This window comes from Anser cygnoides, chromosome 1 (assembly GCF_040182565.1).
Source record: "Anser cygnoides isolate HZ-2024a breed goose chromosome 1, Taihu_goose_T2T_genome, whole genome shotgun sequence".
Classification (NCBI taxonomy): domain Eukaryota; kingdom Metazoa; phylum Chordata; class Aves; order Anseriformes; family Anatidae; genus Anser; species Anser cygnoides.
In genome coordinates this window covers 131057574-131075136 of record NC_089873.1, presented here as the reverse complement: position 1 = coordinate 131075136, position 17563 = coordinate 131057574, and the positions used below count along the sequence as shown (strand labels likewise).

The 17563-nt window shown below is 35.2% G+C and overlaps 1 protein-coding gene across 1 annotated transcript in view; it reads left to right on the top strand.

Moving 5' to 3' along the window:
* The window catches only part of MOSPD2 (motile sperm domain containing 2), a 33936-nt gene extending 16576 nt beyond the window's left edge, over window positions 1–17360 (top strand). Inside the window, exons 8-15 of the mRNA XM_048066812.2 lie at window positions 807–931; window positions 6177–6347; window positions 9138–9250; window positions 12736–12832; window positions 13642–13738; window positions 14384–14513; window positions 15620–15722; window positions 16235–17360. Coding sequence (XP_047922769.2) covers window positions 807–931; window positions 6177–6347; window positions 9138–9250; window positions 12736–12832; window positions 13642–13738; window positions 14384–14513; window positions 15620–15722; window positions 16235–16381 — 983 coding nt within the window. The 3' untranslated portion in view covers window positions 16382–17360. The remainder of the gene's footprint in view (window positions 1–806; window positions 932–6176; window positions 6348–9137; window positions 9251–12735; window positions 12833–13641; window positions 13739–14383; window positions 14514–15619; window positions 15723–16234) is intronic.
* The last annotated feature ends 203 nt before the right edge of the window (window positions 17361–17563 follow it).

Genomic DNA, 17563 nt, shown 5'->3' with positions numbered 1-17563 from the left:
TACCTTTAAAATTTGGGAGACTTCGGTAAATAGTCTGTTCTGTGAAATTTCCAACTGTAATTCTTTAAAGTTAGTATTCTTGAATCATGAACTCATCTGTCATCAACATTGAACACTAATGACCAGCCAAAAACTAGGTTGTACAATTTAAGGTAGATGCTTGCCTGACACTGGACATGGCAATTGTTATATGCATGTATTCTGATGTATACTTCAATATTTATCATTAATTATAATGTATATGATAAGCAGGTTATTCCAGTATCTATGCCATTTAAAATACATACCTTTATGTTAGCTCTATATTCTTCCTGTATGTTTAAGTTTTACCACCAGTAAAATAAGTATGGTGTTTTAAAGCTCTAAACCAGAGCAATTTAAAGCAGCAAAATGTTTAAAATGGGAGGAGTGTATATATAACTTTCCCAACCTCCCTCATACAGATTTGGAAATACAATTGCTTTACAACTCTCCCCTGTGTCACCACAATCCCCCACTTTCTCCAGAACTTGCTAGTTTAAACTCCAAGACAAGGGGATCATCATTAGTTAAACTGAAGACTCTCTTCCCTTGAAGTCTGTGATAAGTCTGCATTCTGCTATAAAAAAACATAGTCCATAAAAAGTTTTCTTTGTAAATATTATTTTTTTCATTGCATCATGTCCCCACATTATAACAGATATTTTCAGAACAGGCCTGTATTTATGGGGCGTAGCTCACTTGTTTCATAAAGTCTACTGATACACTGTGGGAGAAAAACCTTGACATCTTACGTATGTTTTTTTTTTTTTTTTTCCATTATAAAGCTGCTTTTAAAATTGTGAAGGGTTGGCTTGGCCCAGATGCAATAAGCATGTTAAAGTTCACAAACAAGAGTGATGTACAGGAATACATCAGTGGAGAATATCTGCCACCTCACATGGGTGGAACTGTAAGTATATTAACACTTCATGATCCTTTTGTGATAGGTTGAGCCATGCTTATTTAAATAATGTACGTGGTGTTGCAACTTGACACTTCATGAATTTGAAATTCCTTCAGATTGTTCTGTCAAAATGGTATTTCCTAAATCACATTAGTAGAAAATGGATTAATTTTATAAGAAATTGGTATCTTGTAGTCTTAAACGCAGAAATCAGTTTCATGAATGATTTTAATCATTCATTTCCAAGTCATAAGAAATCTAGTTTTCAGACCTTCGACAGCAAAAAATATCCATCCATTTTAAATGCCTTTTTCCACTCTTCCCCTACCTGATGAATTGAAGAGGGATTGTGTTGGTTTATGATACAGATTCTGCAAACAGAAAATAGATTTCATGGCCCTCTGAAAACTCATCCTGCTCCAAAGCCATGGTTCAGTAAAGAAAGTATTGCAATTATTTTTCCTTTGTTGTCCCTAGGGCTGCATTTTCTAAGACTCTATAGAAGACTTTTTAAGAGTATGTTAGAGAGCATACTCCAAAGTATTTTTTCAATCCAGTATTGCTTTGACAGAAGCTGGATCCTATTCTGGTATGATCTAAATGGCAAAACAGCACAAGGCTCTTGCGCAACAAGCTTCTTTTTTTGTAAAGCTAGTAAATAATTTTGCATAATTTTTGTAATAGAATCTGCAGAAAGAGGATTTTTTTCTTTAAAACTTTTGCAAACAGTTTATGTTAATGGAATAAACCCACTGTAGTAATCTTGTAGTAATCTTAATCTAACCTGTTTCTTTTTTTTCATTTTTACTTTTTCTCCTTAATGTTTTTGATGTTAAACAGTAACAACATGGAGAAAAGGAAGATTCTATTTCAGCCAAAGTAGAAGTTTGTTCCTTAGTATTTAAGCTCAAAGGAGAGTGCTGGTAGCCAGAACATCATGCAAAACCATTTTGAAAATGTACATAGTGTTACTTTGTTTTTATTCAACTGAAAGTAGCACCATGTAAAAAGCACTTTTAAAATGATACTCCTATCACAAAACACCTGAAAAGAAGGTATCCTTCTCCATAGAAAATTGCTGCCTAAACTCCACAGTCTTGTGTAAGAACTTGCTCATGTTAGAGAAAGTTGAAATCTCTGAACTTCAGTAGCGGATGCTTAGGGAAGGACTGATGGTATCTTTACTGACCTCAGTAAGAATTTGAACAGCAATGGCTCTTTCTGGGCCTAACTTCCAAGTTGTTGTTCTACTGTTGCAATAGTAGGGAAAGTTCTTCTCTTCACTCTTAGACCTCAGTGTCTCCTGTCTGCTTTATACTGTTGTATCTGATAGCTAATTCCCTTTTCAAAGACAGAATCTTGTTGCTTTGCTAAATATCCGTTTGCATCCTCTGTCCCCCTATATTGAGCACACAGAGTTAGTTTTCCTTTATCCCACCTTGGTGCTGAAAGGTCTCAGTGCTAGCTAGTGATAGTGACCAAGCTGGCCCCGTGTTGGCCAACCTACTTAGCTGTGGTGCTAAGTTGTAGTGCCAGTAATAAATCAGTAGAGCAGGAGTACATCTGTTTGACAAGGACTCTTAAGTGTGTTTATATCAGAAAAAACATATTCCTGATTATTAAGTCCTGTATTTTGAACCAGCAGATGTTTTGTCTAACTATTGAGTCTCTTCAGTATCTAAACGCTTAATAGGAGTTCTGAACTTTTTACCTCAGAACTGTCACCACCTGGAAGTGTTGTTAGCAAGTATTCAGTTTGTCTCCAGCACTTTTTCTGAGAGCGTGTTTTTTCTTGATGTGATCAAGCTTGCTTTCTCCTGAGACAACTTACAGCTTGAGTCTGAAGAGGAAGTGCATCTACTAGTATTAGTGTTGACAGGCCTGTTGGGGGGGGTTGTTCATTTTTTTAAGGTATCTGATGTGTAAAAAATAATTTCTTCCACTTTCTGCTGAACCATTTTTCCCCATATCCATTTCCTCTTTTAATGATTTCCAGTCATTTAAGAACATGCTCAGCTTTGCAACCATTATAGCGCAGGTGAAAGAACACAGCGTATCTGTTCTCTGTTTTTATTCAGTACTCTAGCCATAAGTAGACTCTCCTTTCTCTCCTAGTTTCCTGCTAGGATCCATCCTGTAGAGTCAGGTTGTCACAGAATCACAGAATTGGCAGGGGTTGGAAGGGACCTCAAGAGATCATCGGGTCCAACCCCCCTGCCAAAGCAGGTTCCCTAGAGCAGGGAAGCTCTAGGAAGCTACCCTAGACCAGGTAGGCGTCCAGACGGGCCTTGAGTATCTCCAAAGAAGGAGACTCCACAGCCTCCCTGGGCAGCCTGTTCCAGTGCTCCGTCACCCTCACCATGAAGAAGTTCTCTTGCATGTTGGCGCAGAACTTCCTGTGCTCCATTTTGTGGTCATTGCCCCTTGTCCTGTTCCCACAAACCACTGAAAAAAGGTTGGCCAAATCCCTCTGTCTCCCACACTTAAGATATTTGTAAACATTGATGAGATCCCCTCTCAGTCTTCTTTTCTCCAGGCTGAACAGACACAGGTCTCTCAGCCTTTCCTCATAGCCTGGCAGATTCATTTCATTTCTTGAGATTCATTTCATTTCATGAGATTCATCTTCCTCATTTTGCCAGATGTAAACAGCTAGTGGAGCAGGTCACTTGGTCAGTTTGGGGGAAAGTGTGTGCTATGGAATCCAGGTATCCAAAAAGAATGTTTTTTAGAGACCAGTTTTGGAATTAAATAAAAAATCAAGTCTGTTTTGGTAATACAGCTTGAATTGTTGACCTTGGAGTCACCAATTGCTCTGCTTAATCAAGGGAACTGTTCTGTGTCTCCATCTGTCAGGTTGTCTTCAAGTATGTTTTGGTTTTGCTGTGACATGGGTCACTCGCAGGATAAATTTGTGGCTTCCCTTAGCATGAAAATCCTTCAATCAACTGTCACCCAGCTGAGAAAGGAGGAAAATGACCTAATTGTTTTTGGACAACTAGTGGATAAAGGTGTCTTCAGGGTATCCAAAGCATTAATACTAATAATGGAAAACAGAACTGTTTTTTTGCAGGAATTTGCACATATACTTTGCAAGTTATATCTGAGTTCCCATCAATATCTGACTGTCACTATTTCTGTGCTGCTAATCAAAGAGGGGCTATGTACTGTGTACCTGGTTTTGAGCGTTTCTTGTCTCTGCTGTATAGGTCTCTCTCTCTCTTTATAAGGGGTGTGTGTGTCTTGAACTTGTTGAAATTGCCCAAAACAGATTTAGGAACAAGTTAATGATAAGCAGTTTGTGAAATTGAGTTAGGTGCACAAAAAACATTCCATAATACTTTGCATATAGTAGTAAATGTATTCAAAACTTGTTTGCCTAGATTCACAATCCTTTGTAGTCTACATTCTACAAGAACAGTTCCAGCTCTTGAAGATAATGATAGAACAGTTCGTTAGACACATGTTTCTATCTGGCCAGGGAAATTTGTTGCCACTTCAATAACATTTTGTACAGGATCGAGTATGTGCACATTTCATAGGATTATTAAGCTTGTTTATTTGCCCAGTTTTCCTTTGTCAGAGGTGAGCAGTTCACCCCTGTTAAATTCGAGGTTCCCTCCACTGGTGCCAGCATTGAACAGTATGTGCGACTAGAAAGCTGTCTATTCACCTGTCTGAACTGACAGCCTATAGCTTAGGTTTTCTTGGAAGAACCTTTTATAGGTCAGTGGCCTGAAGTTTAAGATATTAGTGGGTCTCTTGCATGCGATTTCATGGCCATTGTGTACGTGCGGTCTTAGAAAATACCACTACCATGATTAAAACCTCTACCATTACTGACAAACATAGCTGTGTAAAGTCTGTTCACCTTAAAAGAAAGCCATCATTCTGTGGAATGGGTGTATCGAGCATTGGATAAATCTGTCTTGTTCACCTGCCTGAGGCTTCAGCCTTGTGAGTAGGTAAGCCCATGTCACTGAAACTGATGGATTGTGATTGGGAAGTGTGGGACTTTGAGTTGTCACAGTGATGAGATTCACGTCAGCTGATGACATTACCCAGCATCACGGATTAATGTGGTGAAGTGAAATGTGCAGCAAACATAGCATCTCTTTTTTTTTTTCCCTTCCTAACGTCACGTTGTTTCTGTTTTGAGAAGACAAAACTTTTTTTTGTTTCAACTCTGCTGGTGGCAGACTTTGGAAACTGTGGGCGAGGCTCAAGTCTGCCTCACAGAAGTTAAAGCTTTGATATTTTCCTTTTCCACTGGAAAAGCTGACCAACTATCTCAGTTTAGTTGGCGTTTAAAACTGAAATTGTAGTAGAAACAGAGTGCCCTATTTAGACATTGTTTCTAACATTAAAAACTAATTTAAGAATATAAAGAGCAGTTCTAATTAACAAAATCTAGCTTCTACTTGTCATGTAATAGAAAAGATCTCTTCACTGGGGAAGCTTTGAGAATGTTGGTATGCTGCTTCTATGTTACTCAGTTCTCTGGAAGGCGGTCTTTGAATTGCTTTGGCACGCCAAAGTTTGAGCTGTCCACACACTGGATTAAACTTGAAGGATTAATACATTTCTTTTAAGCTGTGGCTATTATGCAACTTAAAATACAAAGATCTGAAGTTTTTTTTAATCACTTAGAATGTTCTTCAGAAACATACAATCTTCATGGATGGAAAAGACCTTCAAGATCACTGAGTCCAACCGTCAACCTAACCTTACAGAATTCCACCACTAAGCCATGTCCCTTAGTGCCATGTCCACGTGTCTCTTTTCACCATTGCCCTGGGTAGCCTGTTCCAATGCTTGACCACCCTCTCCATGAAGAAATTCTTCCTAATGTCCAATCTAATTCTCCCCTGGTACACCGTGAGACTATTTCTTCATGTCCTAAGCTGTCATAGTTGTAGGAAACATGGTATAAAACCTAACAAAAAAAAATTGAGCACTAAGACTTTGAATCCTGATCCTTGACAGACCTAATGCTATGGTTCTGTGTGGCTCTATCAATAACAGTTGCTATAATTTAATGGTTTTATTAGGGGTTTATTAATGATGATAAAATCAAATCTATTTGTAGTATCAGCTTTCTGCACAGGGACCTAATATAAAATAGATAAATGAAATCTGCAAGTCATATGAAACAAAATGAATTGAAAGTGCTTCCATTAAAAAAAAAAAAACTACAGAAGGTACTTCTCATCATGCTAAGTGGTCTTTTATAAATCTCCTTATGTTTTAGGATTCTTTCAAGTACAGTTATCCTCCGCTGGTTGATGATGATTTTCAAACACCTTTATGTGAAAATGGGCCCATTACTAGTGAAGATGAGCATGAAAGTAAAGAAGAGATAGATGCAGATGGCAAAGAAACTGGGGATCTGAATGAAGAACAAAATCTTAATCAGAAAAAGGTATCTAACTGAAGGCTCAGGCAGAACTAATGTTATGTTTACAAAGTAAGATAGGAGTCGTAATTTTTTTTCTGCTCAGGCTTTTGCTTTTTTTTATTATTTTTAGTTTGAAATAAGTTCACAGTAAACCTGAAAAATATAATTGCAGGTTCAACCTTGCTTCTTAGTTTGCACAGATTTGACTGTTAAGACCAGCTTTGTACTTCTGAATGAGTGAAGTCTGTACTAAGTACTTAATATGTCTGGAATTTAGTGACTTGCAAAGTAATATTTAAAAGGTCTGCGTACTGTTTTCAAAGCTTGTCTTTCTAGCTAGTAGATTTTTAAGCTTGGGTTATTTTGTGGCAGACATTTTAAAGTACATCTGTTGTTCTCACTGCTTAAATCAGTACACACGTGAGAAAATAATTATTTATGCCTTACTGAAAGCTAACTTTTAAAAATTATTGGTAAAATTTAAACACATGAAAGTAATCGCTTAATCTCAGGAGAAATTTTATCGCTAATCTATCAGTTCTGTGCTGACAACACAATCTTCCTGCAGTGTTGTTTATCCACAAATATAAGGCATTATTTTATATAAGTGCATGAAGTTATACTTCAGAATATGCAGTCATAGTCAGTGGGGATATTGTTTTTAAAAATGGCAGGGGAAAAAAAAAAAAACAAACAGAAGTGTGAAAGTCATTCACCAGTGCCATAATTAATATTGGAATATGAATTGTAAATCTTCCATTTAATGGAGTGGAGCACTTAAATATTTTATTAGTATAAATTTTGGTTTCATTTACTGTTTTAAATTTTTGTCAGAATCACTTGAAGCATACAGCTAACTTAACACTGTTCAGTTTTTTGCAACTTGGCATTCTATTCAAAATAAAAAGATTATTTCACTGATTTTAAGGTCAAAAGGAAGCAATATGTAACTATTGTGGCTTCATGACCACTGGACTCTAGCTTGTTTTGGTTATAGCGCGTTTCCTAAGATCTGATTCTCAGATACGGACACATTAGGAATCCCTGCTTAGTGTGAGAGTTGGCTTTGGTGCTTAATAGCCTCAATATTTCTATTTAATTACTGTCTGATTTGCTTGGTTGACTTCAGCTTTATACTTACGGTATTTCTGTCTATTACAGTGTTAAAAATAATGGTTTGGTTTATGGTATCTTCTATTTTTGTACAGTATAATCAAGGTGCTACTCTTTTTTTAATTAGTTAAGCAGACTGATATTTTTACTCATATATCAATTAACTTTGAGGCATGTTTAAGGCCTCACCTTTAATATACTTTAAAAATTTTGGGTTATAGATCTCACTGTTCCTGTTCCGAAAAATACAAAAAGTGAATTGTTTTTCTTCAATTTGCTGTTCTGTTCACGTATTTAAGAATAATACTTTATATTTCTTACACAGCAAGTATGTCAGTTTGCCACTTCAATACTGCATCCTGTTCAAAAATTTTTTTCAGACACAGTCCCTTATTTTGTGAATGGTTGATATTTCTTAGTCCTAAGCTATTTTGTACTTGTCTGTTTTAAATATAAATAATTAACTATTTTTGAATAAGGCCAGCTTCCAAAGTGACAGGTTTCAAGTGATCTTTGAGAATTTTTCTTCATTATTATTTGTTGTGGTACCAATGTTTATCTGCAGTTTTTTGTCATCATCAAGAATGTGTCTGATTTATTTTTTATATGTATGCCTCCTGTCATCCCATAGAAATGCCTAGTTCTTTCACAGAGTAGAGGGAGCCATGAGTGGTAAGCTTAATTGTAAGTGCCTTTCCTATCAACACTGATGTTTGTAAAGAGATCCCACCTCTAAAGTACACTACAGCAGTATTTTTTTCTGGCAATTTAAATCAGTTATTTAGAATAAATTCAAACACATGACCAGCGCAGTGTATTTACACAATAATCTTCTAATATAACCACAACTATTAAAAAAAAAAAGAAAAGCTATGTGTTTTTTATGTTTATTTTCTATAAAACTATTTCTTTAATTCCCATACTTCGAATTTACATTATCTGGATTCTCTTCTTTCAGTATTTCAAGTGGAATAAACACAAGGCTGAGCAAACTGCTTAGCTAGGTAGCTGATCTTCATCATACCACTAATGCTTCTGATTCTCTGTTTTTTCCCTGTTTTGCACTTTGTTGAAAATAAAGAACTCTAAAATTATGATGTGGACATCCAAGCCTGTTGACATGTATATAATTTCTTAATATATTGCAGAAAAACTTTGGAACCTACAGTATCTCTGCAGTTTCCTATGTACCAGTTCTATCAGTGTTATTTCTTTTAAGTCCAGTACCTCAGAGTTCCATTTAAAAATAAGGAAGATTTGTTTAGCATCTCTTAAATGAAACGAAGTGTGGAACTGTTGCTGTGTTTGCTGTTCAGTGTTGCAGTGATTGTATTGAGGTGTCTGCTTTGAAAGGTTTTTCAGTGGAAGAGTAACATCAGTGCTTGGTAAACTGATATTTGAAGTACTGCAACTGTTATTTCTGGCATTTTCAAAAATAATCCAATTAGGCATCAGGGAAATACTCAGGGGTGGGGAAGGCAAAAAAGCTTCATCATTCATGTTTAATATATAAAGTAACTTCTAATATGCATTTTTTAACGCAGTGGACATTCATCATCCTTAAAGAATGAATGCACATTAAGCTTGGTCTGTAATATATAAATTGAAATAAGCCTCATGTTCCTTGAAATACGTGCATGAATCTGTAGTGTGTGTAACCCAGTCTTCTAGTTAATCATTATAATTATGATTTTTACTCAGATGAATTCTATAGAACAAAATTCCAAATCAGAGGAAAGTGACAAAACAGAGTTCAAACCAAAAAATGCAAAGAAAGCACTAACCACTTTTAAAGGACCTTTATTACATATCAGGTAATATTAATTTTCTTTAATTTTTTCCACAATGTGCCTTGGACACTTGAACAGTGAATTTTTAAAATTGTTTTTAGACTATTAAACAGCACAGTAGTTGTAAACAAACAAATTTTTACATTTTTTCTGGTTTTATGTGAATCTTCAGTGAATCTTTTGGTGTAACCATTGGTGTGCCTTTTGTGCTAATTAATAGGTATATATTTCATTTCTATTGGGAAACTCTCATTGGCTCTAAATTTGTGAATATCTGTAATAAGAACCGTTAATGGTTTGACACTAATTTCTTAAGCCAATGAAATAGCATTTGAGAAAACAGCTTATACTGTTAAATCTTCTTTTTGTTTTAACTTAAGATGTATAAACATCTACACTAGTAGTTAGAACCAATTTAAATGAATGGGTACAAAATTCTTCCTGTGGGAAGTGCTGTGTATAAATGGTATATCTGCTTAGAAGATTTTGTCATCCAAGATTCTTATGTCTCACAGTTAATGTGCTTCTTATCTGGAAAGTTTAAGAAAAAACAATCAGGAAATCTTGTTTTTCTTTTCACCACCTGCTTGTTTAGAAAATGATCTAGACGTTAACTTTTATTTTTCATTTCCAGTTTGCTATTAGGTGAATGAAGAAAATAATATATAGGTATTCCTTAGCTAATTTCATAAATGCTACACTGAATTAGATTTTGAATGAATTTGAATAATGACATGTTTATTAGCACCTAAACATTTTGTGTATGTAAAATTTTCCTGGTGTCTGAAATGAAAATTATTTGCAAAAAAATCTATTTATAGTCCTAGTTTCTTGTATAGCTGTACAAAGGCATAGACTGCAGAGTCATTATCTTAAAAGAATTTCTGAAATCCATGGACGTCTACTTAGGTTTTGTGTGAAGAGAATTCAGATGAAATATTTTCCTTTCTCTCCATGTGACAAAAGAAGCTGCATCCTTCCATCCATTAAAAAAAAAAAAAATTAAAAATAAAGAAAGTGCCTTTTTTCTCTTAATCTTTGAAGTTCTGCTGTTGGAATAGAGGTGTTGGGGATCATGTAAATTTCAAGAAGAATAAACTTAGTCAATTACAGTGGTGCTAATACTTGCTGTCATGGAAAAATAAAATACTGGTTTCTTTATTGTTTTTGCTGTTTGTTCCTTGAGTAAACTCTTGAAGGAGTCTGCACAGTTGTTGTTCTTTATTGATGCTGTCACTTTGTAGAAGCTAGACGTAGTTTTGATTTCCCTGGAGTCTTTCTCAGGGCATTGAGTTGACATTATATATTTTACTTTATAACCAAATAACCAGCAGATTTTCACTCACAAGCACCTGTATCACAGGTGAGGCATGAATGGAATCTCTGCCAGTAAAGTTAGCTTATGTTTGCTGATACCAGCATTACCCTGTCAAGGGAGCCCCATAGAGACTGAAGAGGGAGCTGAGGCACAACGGTGCTCGTACTGTGAAGTCACTAACAACCAGTAGCATTTTTGTGCCCAAGTGCTGCTGCAAAGTACCCCCTGCACAGATACTTCTTAACCAATGTCTGCTTACTACTTGGTGGCTTTGGTGTATGGCCAAAGCTGAGTAACCAAGCAGAACTTGGCCTCTTGTGTTTGCTCATGCATAGTTGCGGTCACAAGTGATTCGTCTCTTCCTGGTTTAGATCATTATTGCATTTGCTTTGCATTCCTTCCTAGGGAAGATAGATCTCTCTCGGCCTTCCTCATGAATAAATGAATACATTTGGTAAGGCAAAACAAAACAAAAAAAAAAAACACAAACATGCAGTGGTTCACTGCACTGTCTGGCAGAAGACTAGCTCATGTTGTAATGTTTGGAGACTGGAATTTGTAGTATGATCTGAACTGCTTTATTCCCGCACACATCAGATAGTAAAGAAAGTAGTATGAAATGAAAGAGCTTTGGTGTTAATTTAAAATACCACCCCCATTCCATACTGTGCAACTGTTTGACTTGACAGACAACAAACGTTCAGAGTTGGCCCTGAAGTGTGTTGTATTTTTTTGTCAGTTGCCACAGTTGGTGGTAGGGGAAAAAAAAAAATTAGGCTATGGCACAATATTCTTTTCCTCCAGCTAGTTTCTTTGCCTATTTTGACACTAGTTAATGCTTTCCAATACTATTTATGATTTATCTTGCATTTTCTGTAATGTTCACAGCTGCAGTAACGTGGTATTAAGATAACTGAAATTTCTTCATTCCTTTTCCTTACTGTTGTTGGTTATTTAAGCTGACAATTTGGGAACAGGAATAAAAGAGCTGAGAGGAGGAGTTAGTTACCCTATTAGTCAGTTTTTACACATCAGTTTCTTGCTTTCTGCCTTCCTTAGCACAATTCCTTCCTCACCACCAAGAATGTGAACTGCCTAATGCATTGCAAAACATAGGCACCTTCCTCCCCCACACAATCACCTTTGGACTCCTGTTCTAGCATAGCAGTTCAGGCTTGCCATCTAGCACCAAGGATTTTTCTTCTTAGCTAATACAATTATATGTTTAAATGAGAGAGAAGAAAGAATTGGTGTTACGAAAGGAGATCATTTGAGGAAGAGGTCAAATGTGAAACTGACATTCTAAAAAGGGGGGGAGCAGAAGTAAAGTAACATTCATTTTTGCAAAATGCTTTCTGTCAAAGAACACCCAGTTCTGTAGTACTGCGTACTGTGGGAGTTCTTTGCAAATCCCTAACGTGGCATATTTAAAGAAAACATGTTTTTCATTTGTTTCTAGTTTCCTCTGAAATTATAGTATACGAGCATGCCCTGCTCGTCTAGTAGTCTAGTAGTGTTCATTTGAATGCTAAATCCAGAATAAATTGTAGTAGTTTAACAGGGTTTTAAAAGTCTTTATGCATGACTCGTAATTTCACAAGAATGTTAAAAATAAGCAAAGCATTTAGATTTTTTTTTATGCATGCGTCTTCAGATGTATGTGAAGACTGACTAATAAGTACAAGTCGATTTAGCAGTAGTGGCTGAGATACCTCACAGATACCCGCCTACTCCTCTTATGCGTGCACGATGGCCATTACCGAGGGTAGACGTACAAGGTGGAAATTGCTAGTAGGCTGTAACAGCTTATAGCCTTTCATATTAGCATTAATTGAAACTAATTATGTTTTCCCTTAGCATACCATTATAAAATGCAGAGAGTGAAGTGACTATATATACGTCTGCCAACCCTGCTGTTGCAGATGGTCATGCTCTTCCAGATGGAAGCAGTCAAAGGCAGTAGTCAACTGTTGCATCTAGATCCACCCACATGTGGACACTGAGTCAGCCCTAAGCTTCCCTACAAAATTTTTGCATTTTTTTCACAACTTTTTAAATGTAAAACTGTTTATAGTGACTGTAGCTGAAAGGTTGAAAGTATTTTATTTTCTTGTATGTGTGGCCAGTTTATTTCAATTATATATGATAAAGATGATTTGAATAAAACAATTCTTTTAATATTTCTTACTAGCCCTGCAGAAGAACTTTATTTTGGATCCAAAGAAACCGGAGAAAAAAAGTGTTTGATAGTTCTGACAAACGTCACTAAAAACGTAGTAGCTTTTAAGGTAAATATCTTAAGCGTGACCTGGTTTACTTTATGAAATGTGTAACTTTTTGCATAGTTTTCGGTAAGGAGGTGGAAATACTACTAAGCCACTTTCCGAGTCTAAATTTTTATTCTGTTGGGGTATTTGAAGCAGATAAAATAAATCTTTTGGCTGAATTTCTGCATATGGTGTACCACACCAAAAGGGATAATCAGCAATACAAATCTTTGAAGCATTGACAGAAAAACAACTATTGCGATTGTTAGTTCTTCAGTGGTAGTCTAATACTTCACTTTAAAAAAAAATGCTTAGAGCTTTGAAAAGGGATCTTTTTATAACTTTGCCATTTTAAATCTTGGCTGGAAACAAGTTCATAACGCTCAGTAATGATGCAGCCCCGTCTGCAAATGTCGCCATCAAAGGAATGAATGCAGTTATGTTTGCTTCAGAAATTCCGAGTTGACTTGCATCTTGATTTGGTTTTCCACCACATCTTTTGTGTTCTCTTCACACACAGATAACTATAGTTTCCATAATCCTGTTAAGGATTTTGACAGTCTATTTGATATTCTTGGCTTTTATTTATGCATATAAGAGAGACAATAATAGGATATACCAGACAGGAAAGAATAAAAGTGGTTTAGAGGAAAAAATGAAATAATGTGATTATTCCTACAGAGTATGATAATTTAAAGACCATATGCATCACTGTGTCTTAAACAATATTTTACAGTTTTGGTATTTTTAGTCATTGCAGAATTGGGTCATGAAAAGGTCATAGTTTGTATGTATAAACTATATGCTTGCTTGTTACTTTTTGTATTTAGGTGAGAACAACTGCTCCTGAAAAATACAGAGTTAAACCCAGTAACAGTAGCTGTGAACCTGGCACATCATTAGACATAATAGTCTCTCTTCATGGTGGTAAGTAAAATCTTATTGTAGAATTTTTACAAAGCTTGGAGGATTAACAGGCCAACTACTTTGGATACAAACCTTTGTTAGGTAGTAAGGATGACTGAAACTCCTGACAGAAGTATGATAGTGTTACCGTTTGTTACTGTCAGACAGCATTTGAGTGACTGCCCATACTGGTGTACTACACCTAGCCATAACCAGATGTTGACTGCAACTGATTCTGTTTCTTGTCTTAAACAAACAAACAAACAACAACAACAAAAAAGTCAGGGGCAGCTGGCTCACTCTCTTGCAGTGAAAGTTTATCTGTAGTAAATCAAGTTTTCTAAATTGTTGCAAGGGCAGGTGAATTTGCTGGAGAATGCTTTCATTACAAAATTGTGGGTTGCCATTCAATCATTGATGTGAAACTCTGTTAAAAAGCAACTGCATAATTTTGGAAAAAAATGTAGTGAAAATTGTTGAGCATGAGAGAATTATTTCATCATTTTTATTTCTAGTAAGTCAGTGTCCAATGTCCTGTCCTAAACAAGCTCTTATTTCATAAGGTTTTTGTTCAAAAATGCTCCATTTATATGTTTTGTTGTACTGTTATTTTATCCAACACCCTTTTTGCTTATTTTTATTTTTACTTTTTTCCTTTGAGGGCAGGTTTTGCAGCTTCTCTGCAGGATCGTTTCCTTATAATGGCAGCAGAAGTGGACCAGTCTTCTGGATCAGGTGTACAAGATCTGTCTCAGTTTTGGAAAGAAGTTCCTAGGACCAAAGTGATGGAACATAGGTGAGCATAGGGTTTTCTGTTGAGTTTTTTTTAGCCATCGTTTATCTGATTTGTAGCATTTGCATTATCATAAGCAGTGAAGGATTCTACAAACCCCAGTTGTGCGCTTGCTGACTGAAGTATGTCACTGTGACTTCCTCTCTGTTTGAAGTGATTAGAGGAGTTTTTTAACATGTAAAGCATCATGGTATTCTGCACATGCTTTTCTTTATATTGTTGCTTTTTTGCGCTGCTTTAAAAATAAGTGGAAATAATGTCAATGGACGGGAAAATACATGTGTACAGTAGATACATACTTTTAATAATAATATGCCCCTTTAGTTTTCTAAAAAGAAACATGCAAGGAAAGAATTAACAATGCAAAAGAATTTTCTATGAAATATTAGAAAATACTCCCTAAATGCTTAGGAAAAATAATTGTAGAGAAGATCTCTGTAAAACCCATCACCTGTTAACATGTATGTTTTCCTTGTATAACAGTGGAAAAACACCAGTAGGAAAATAAGTATCCCAATATACTGTTTTAAATATGCCTGTTACTCCTTTCTTACATCTGTTCACATCTAGTGATGTCACTGCACATCTTTAGGAAAAGTATGCATGTTATTAGGGGAACTTCTGCTGTATTTATAAATTGTGTAGGATTCCACTGTCTTTCATAATGGCACAAAATTCTGTTCCTGCCTATTCAACTGCAGGAAAGGTGGTGTACGTGAAAAATATTGTTGCTAAGGATGAAAATGGAAGGAAAACCTCTGTTTTTTGTGTGCTGTTTAATAACTTGTTGCATCTTTGGTAGTAAGTTTTTGACTAAATAATCCAATGGATCCAGTATTACAAATTTTAAACGAGGAAGGTATATTTTACCTGAGCTTACAGGTTGTTATGGGCTGTCTTTGTATATGAAAAACTGTCTAAATGTAATTGGTGGACTGAGGAAGCGTTTTCAGACAATTGTTACAATGGTTATTTATAAAATTCATCAAGCAGAACAGATGATAAAGTACGTAACAGTTGTTTGGACTGTTTACTTTCCCTATTAATTTTTCAATGTTACATTAAACTTACAATGTTTCACGTGTCTTTTTTTTTAAACCTTTAAACAGGCTCAGGTGTCATGTCATAGAAAGTAGTAAGCCTTCTACTCTTACATTAAAAGAGAATGCATTTAATATTCCAGCAAAAAACAATGAAGATTTACATATGCAGGTAATAGTATATTCCTTTTTGATGAATAAACTTAAAATATGATAGAGATAAAAATAACTTCTTGTACTAAACTTCTTTGGTACTTTGTAGGTTAGACTGTTTGAAAAACTTTAGTACTTGAGAGTAACTAAACCAGTGATAGTATTTTTTTTATTTTTTTTTTTACTTTGAGTGCTAATGATTTAATAAAATATGTTTTCAATGCATTTTATTCATTTCTCTTTTTTGTATGATCTCAGGTATGAATGAAACTCAGCAGTATCTACTGCTTCCTAGCATAAAGATGTCACCTGCTTGATATAGGCAATATAAATAATTTGTAACTCTTAGAAGTTCTAAGTTTCTTTAGGAGAAGAGTGTCCTGAAGTATGTTGTGATAGAAAATGTATCACTAAGAGAAGTCGTTTTTACATTTTTACTGTGCTTAAAGTTTTTGTGGCTAAATAGCTCTAAATCATCAAATACTTTCCTTTGTAGTAATTTTAAATTAATGAAACTATTTCTCATTTCAGCTAACTCATTTACTGCAAATTAATAAAAGACTTCATGAACAGATTGATCGCTGCCTCTGGTTCCAGCAGTTGTCAGTTGTTTTATCATTATTATCAATTACTGTTGTTGCCTTCTGCTTCTACCTGGTGTATACCCAGAGAGGCTGAAACAAACTGCTTTGCTCTGAAGGTGCTGCTTACCATGTTGGACCTGAGTGGAAAAGGTTTCAGTACTGCTCTTAGATTCTGGAACTGCCAAAATGAGGTTTGTGAGCCCACAGCAATGAGTGATGATAAAATTTTCTGAAAAAAGGAATGAATGACTGGCAAAGGAAATTACTGAAACTTGACGCTTAAAACAGTTCATGAAGAAGATGTTAGAGCTTGGAGTTATTTTCACTGTATAACTTAATACTACTGAGGAGGAAACCAAGTACAACAATATAATTTAAAACTTTTTTTTCCTCTATTCTATTCAAGTACTTTAAATACAGTATTTAATTTCTTTTCATCATATTCTTACATTCAGAATTACTCTAATAGAAGGTGTAAGCAGTCTGCTTAGTGTATTCTAAAGGTTTACTTGTTCATTCAGGAAAATTTACAGAAATTATGTAGAACAGGCAGATTTTTTGTATAATCTATGTACGTTCACGTATAAAAGAAGGTATTTGTTCTTAGTAATTATTTTGGTACTTCAGGGTCATTGCTTTCATTAGTTAAATTCCTTATTTTTATGCTTTTCCTGAATGCAAACGTACTGTAAATATTTCGTAAACAAATAACATTCACACAGCCATGTTGACCAGGAAAATAACCCTTGTTCAATTCCAAAGATACTAGTCAAATTGCAGGAGGAGTGTAGCAGTTGACTTTTGATGACCTAGTTATGGTTCCTAAAAAGGCTAATAGTTTAAGGACTTACTCTGAGATGTGCAATATGCTTAAATCACAGATGAATTCATGAAAAAAGACAGTCAAGTCAGGAAGATTAAATGTTATTGAAGGCAACATAAAAGTGTTATATCTGCCATTTCTCTGAAACTGTTGTAGAAATGGTGTATGAAGCTAGTGTGAATTTATTCTAACAAGGATTCTTTGTATTCGTGGCTGTAAATATGTATATTAAAATGCTAAACACCTTAAAGGAGACTGATGGTATCTTTCATACATTTATTTTTTTCACTCTAGATGAAGTCTAAAATTTTAAAATAATTTCTTTACTAGAATTAGTTTTTGCTACAAATTTACTTTGTAATAGATTATTTAGTTTTGATTTGTTGACTTCAATAGACAAGAAGAGATTATTGGGGAAAAATAAAGGTAATACTCTGCCACTGTCTTTTTGCT